At 41.4% G+C, this 5,489-nt stretch overlaps 1 protein-coding gene across 1 annotated transcript; it reads right to left on the bottom strand.

The window, feature by feature from the left end:
• Positions 1–716: 716 nt before the first annotated feature.
• Positions 717–2,877, bottom strand: gas1a (growth arrest-specific 1a). Its single transcript, XM_058636071.1, has one exon. It carries the CDS (start codon positions 2,328–2,330, stop codon positions 1,545–1,547), a length of 786 nt encoding a protein of 261 aa, XP_058492054.1. The 5' UTR covers positions 2,331–2,877; the 3' UTR covers positions 717–1,544.
• Positions 2,878–5,489: the final 2,612 nt, after the last annotated feature.

The raw sequence follows: 5,489 nt of genomic DNA, 5'->3' as shown, positions 1-5,489 counted from the left end.
TTTGTAAAAACATTACAGTGCCTTTAACAGCTTTAAAAAAGAGTGTTTTGTGTGAGGGTGTGAGCTGCTTTACGAAAGCCAAGCAACTACACAATGGAGATTATTGCCAGGAAAAGCTGTCTAATGACACTGATATACTGTAAATAAGTGACTTAATGTGCTCCCTTCCTTTTTGTAAATGCAGGAGCCTTCACAGTTACAGAACAGCAAAATATCTGTGGATTTATAAATTCAGGAATAATATTTAGTGTCATGTTAACCCAACATGTAAAACCTCAATTTAAATTAAATTTACAATGGAACAACATAAGCGACTTTTACACTTTATAAGTGGCTTTTCTTTAATTATTATGCAATGGTTTTAAAAGTAAAAATGTGTGTGTTACGTAAAGATTACTTAAGATACACTTAAATGGAATAATTATTATTATTACTTATGTTTGTATTGTCTATGAATGAAGTAAGTTACTGCAAACTGTAAAATTAATTCAAAAATTATTTTCAGTGAATTTTGCTCATGTTATTGTTTTTTTTTGTACAACACCTAACTGATCCATCAGTTGTTCTAAATCACGCTTATTACAGAAAAAGAACACTAATTCCACTACTTATGAAAACCAGAATTTCAGTGAACAAATTAGAGTGTTATAACCTGTTTTTGGAGCCATTAAAAAAACAGTTTACATTCGGAAATGAGGCACAACAAAGTCGGGAGATATCTTCAAGTTTCCTTTATGCCTTCTATATAAGTTTATCAATGAGGCAATCATACAGTGGATTTAGACATTTCTTTCTCTAGGCAATATACACAGTGAATAAATCATCTCATAGCCTAAAACATAGAGGATTCTCTGCCAAAAAAAATCTATATATGCTATAAACATATATACAATGTACATTATCTTTGAAGAGAATACATTCCAAATAAGTTCCCTTTAAAGCTGTAATTCTCTGTCTTCTATTCACATGGTGGACATTTGGATGTAACTATAGGTTTGAATGTAATAAATTACTGTTTCACTTGAACTCCTATCTCCTATCTATTTACAAATTCATATCAATTCCAGCATTAAATACCTGTAAAACAGCAAAGCTGGTGCCAGTACATGGCCATAATCTATCATAAAAAAATAGTTTGGATCTTTAAGAAAAAAAAAAAAAAGATAGGCAGTGACTTAAATGTAACATTGTTACCGAGTGTGTCTTTATCATGGCACGTTCACGTTATCAGTCTGATGCTGTGAGAAAGTGAGCTTATCACATAAGCAACGCATCTGGAGAGCAGAGAAGTGGTGTGGTTTAGGGTGTGAGACGAAGAGCAGCCTTGAGCTCACACTGTAAAAACAAAAATCATGTCTGTGTTTACTTGCATAGTAAATGTCCTGAAAAATCCTTCGAACAAGGCCTGCGTCACACCACCCTCCCCTTTGAGTGTCTGAGGCGCTAACCTTTCTCAATAGAAGGTCAGAGGGTCAATGGGTGACAAGAAGTTGAAAGTGCCATTTATCCGGACAATAGTCTTGGGCAGATTATGAACCCAGGGATTAAATGAGGGGCAGGAGAGCCAAAATGGATGCCAGCAGGGTCAAAACGCAGCGAGAGACTGGAAGAGAGGCTCCGCTCTCAAGCTCCTCAAAATAGTCCGGATACAAAATGTCATCTTCGTACTCTTGATCGATGCCCAAGTCTCCGCTGGCCTCGACCTTCTCTGCAGAGTCGAAGCACAGCGCCTTCATGCTGCTCTTCACAAACTCACAGATGGCTCGCTCCGTCCCGTCGCACATGCAAGTGTCCAGCTGCTGACCCTTGGGTGTTTTACGCATGTTGGCGATCACATTCCTGCATGCATTGGTGCACACGGCGCCGCTGAAAAGTTTCCCGCAATGGTTCAGATAATCGTGCATCGCGGAGCTGCACTGCTGGTCCCTCTCGCACTGGCGCCGCGCCTCCGTGCAGCCAGTGCTGGTAGTCCTGGGCAGACACGGCTCGATGGCCCGTTTGGTGCTCGTGCACATCGCGTCATGCGCGCAGCTGCAGTCCTCCAGCGCCGGGCCGTTTTTGGTGAGGTTGAGCTGCACCAGCGAGGAGATGCAGTGGCTGGGACACTTCTTCCTCTCGCCGCTGAGCACGGGGCCACAGGCGCGCGAGTAATGATCGTATGCGTAATTGCATTCGGGTTCGGCTTGGCAGTTCAGGATGGCTTGCCAGCATATCAGCCGCCGACCGTGGGACGGCGAGGCCACGGAGAAGTAGCCGAAAAACAAAAGTACACAACTCAGAGCCGACACGGATCTACAGACGCTCCGTGTCAGTGCGTCAGCGGCTGCCATTATTCTGGCTACAGACAAACTCACACCAGTGTCATATGTGAAACGTACACACAGCTCCCACTGATAATAAAGAGTCTTTGCTGTTTATTGCGGGGCAGATGGTGCGTGAAACGGGCCCGTGAGTGGGCGTTCAACAGGCTGGCAGCGCACGGTGAAATCCCGGCTCCCGTCAGCGCTGATCCATTAACGCCGGAGTCTTCAGAGAACCTCCCTTTATTATCCATACATGATTGAGCTGGAAACTAAAAGAGAAACTCGCCAACACACTTAGGAAGAAGAAATAAAAACAATCCCCATAAGTTAGGAAGAGTTCCTTTCTGCAGCGGCTTCTTCCATGGCAGTGATTCCGAGCTCGTAGCGGATTTCTTCAACACAAGGGAAGCTGGACAAGTCCCGAGAGTCCTCCTGGAAGACTGCGCTGGATCAGTGAGCAGTCCTGATGTGGAGGAAAGTGCAAACAAAACGTGCATGGGGAAAAACAACAAGCCATGCGGGTCGCGAAGTGGTCATCTACTCTCTCCCCCTCTGTGCGTTTGTCTTTCTGCTTGTCGACCCCCCCCCTTTCTCTCCGCGCACTGGAGAGGTGCGTCTCATTGGTTGGACCACTTGTTGTGGGTTTCATACGTCGTGATGGGCGGGAATTGAGGGCGGGAGGAAGAGGGTCTTGAGAAATGCAAGGTGAGTGAGAATGAATGCGTTAGACAGTGAATTCATCGAGGGGAGAACTTCCTTTTGTTTAGAAAAGATTCCTTAAATGTGCATTAAAACGTTTCTATCTGCATACATTTAGGGGAGTATTGTTCATATATGTCCACATGTATTTTAATATTACTAAATATACAATATCATTCATTATTTTTTCAAAGACTGCTTTATCCGCCACATTAGGTTAGGGCGAAAAGCGGGGCACACACTGGACAGACCATCACAGGGCCAACACAGACACACAACCATTCTCTCTTACACTCACACCCACACTCCAATGTCCAATTTACACCTGCATGTTTTTGGACTGTGGGAGGAAAGTGGAGAGTGGAGAGTGGAGAGTGGAGAGAACCCATGTGCACCCAGGAAGAACATGCAAACTCCGGGGGGTTGAGAACCTGGGTCCTCTTCCAGTTGAGTCATCTTTAATTGAGTTACGTATGTTTTAGTCACAAAAAGGATATTCATGTTCGTTGCCACACTGTAAAGCTGCTTGCAGCATCTGTCAAGCGACACTATTGGTGCTTTTCCACTATACAGTTCTAGCACTACTCAGCTCTACACGATTTGGGTACCAGGCATGTCGTTTTCCTTTGTACCTGCTCAACACCAGCGGGGCTGTCATAGCGTGGCCACTAAAAAACTGCTGCAACTTTATTTTATACACGACACACACAAACTAGTGACGAGCAAAGCAGTTGTTTTTGTTCTTTTGGTGTACTGAAACATTAGAATCAGTTCATTAAAAAGATAAGTTCACTACATCCTGCATGACTGGAGCACAGACTCTGTCTGACACAGTCAATGAATTGAAATACGGCTGAACAGGTTGTGAGACACGATAACACACGATCACTTAACACATCAGACTCCTCTGGTAAAGATTTTAGACCTTACTAAATGTTGGAGATGAACGGATGTGTTGGGGACTTTAAAGTCTTTTGAACTGATCTACAGTCCGTCTGGCGTCAACACGCAAAACAAATGTTATACAATGTCCAATAGTTTATCACCTTTAAACAATCCCTGTATTAAAAGTTTGGGAAACACTGTCATGCATGACAGTAAGTCTGAGTCTGAAGGTTTTGAACTAATGGTTTGACAAGTAATCACTATTGTAATCACTGTTCCAAGCAGAGTTCTTTTAGTATAACATTAGTGTGATGCACCAGCATGGCTGTTCATTACTTGGATGTTGATTATATGGTGTTTGGTGATGGGCTGGGCAAACAGAGAGTAAAGCCAGTGGATTTTTTTTGTGTGTGTTAGTCTGTTTTGTTTGTTTTTTTTTAGCCCATAAATCATGATATCTGAAAGCAGTCTGGTCAGTGGTTGATATCAGTGGGGAAATGTGTGGTAAAACCACTGCTTCCTTTCTAATGGATTTCCCACTGCATTATTATGTAATTTGGGGATAAAAACCCAAGGTGATCTCTGTGGCTCCTTCCTGCTTATTAATAGTTAACAGAGTTTATTCCATTAAACTCCACAGCATAAGCAAGCAAGAGAAACAGAATTACTAGAGCTTCATCACCAATTAGTTGCCACTCATCTTAATAATGTGATTTCAGCTTAAGTGTGAATATGTTCTGGTTTCTTTGCTTCTCCATGAGAGAAAATTTGGTTTGTGAGCAAAAAACAAATATTTAAGAAAATAATCAACAGATGAATCAATTATGAAATGACTGGGAAAAATACACTCAACTACTAATCAAAGCCAGAAAACTATTGCGCTTTGTTAATGTTTTGTTAGTATTAAAGCAATCATAACACTTTATTTGGAGACATAAAGATCACACAGTGATGCACAACAGTTTTTCATTTACATGTGTGTTTGTTTTGTATAGTTATGATTGAAGTCATTGATTTCCACAGAGAGCATAATGTGGCAGGCAGAACATTTGCCTCCCACAGTTTATGGGACATCATTTTCCAGTGTCTGGTTCTGGGAGACAGTGTTTTTCTGTTTGTCTGTTTGTTTTAACTGGACCAACATTTACCACATGACAAACTTAAACCCTTACTAAGGGTTTTGCAGCCAGACATTATCCTCATTATTGAGTAATATGCTGAGGATTTTCTCAGTTAATCAACTAATACATGTTGGCATATTCTTGTTTTGTCTGGAATGAGACAAAGAAAAAAAAAAAATCTTTACTGAAACTAGAGATTGAGGAATTTCTCCTTGAAGTACCATTCAAAATTGGACCAAAAAGTATTTTCTCTCTTTGTTGAATCACTTTTTCTCTTATTCGAGGAATAAACTGACCTTTTTGCAGCCCTTTAGCTGTAAACAAGACAAATGATCCCACACAGTCCAGGGAAGACAAACCTTTAAGAGCTGTAGCTCCTTTCAAAGATCGCATATATTTTTATAACTTCAAGCGGTCAATAAAATCTGTATACGTTTGTTATAGGAATAAGTTGTGATGATAGCTTCTTTCCAAAAGATAG

The sequence above is a fragment of the Solea solea genome, chromosome 8 (assembly GCF_958295425.1).
Source record: "Solea solea chromosome 8, fSolSol10.1, whole genome shotgun sequence".
NCBI classification, from domain to species: domain Eukaryota; kingdom Metazoa; phylum Chordata; class Actinopteri; order Pleuronectiformes; family Soleidae; genus Solea; species Solea solea.
The sequence above is the reverse complement of the archived record's forward strand: the minus strand, read 5'-3'. Positions and strand labels throughout refer to the sequence as shown.

What these genes read in the sequence shown, in the direction of transcription:
- gas1a (XM_058636071.1), bottom strand. Translation starts at nt 2,330, where the DNA reads ATGGCAGCCGCTGACGCACTGACACGGAGCGTCTGTAGATCCGTGTCG.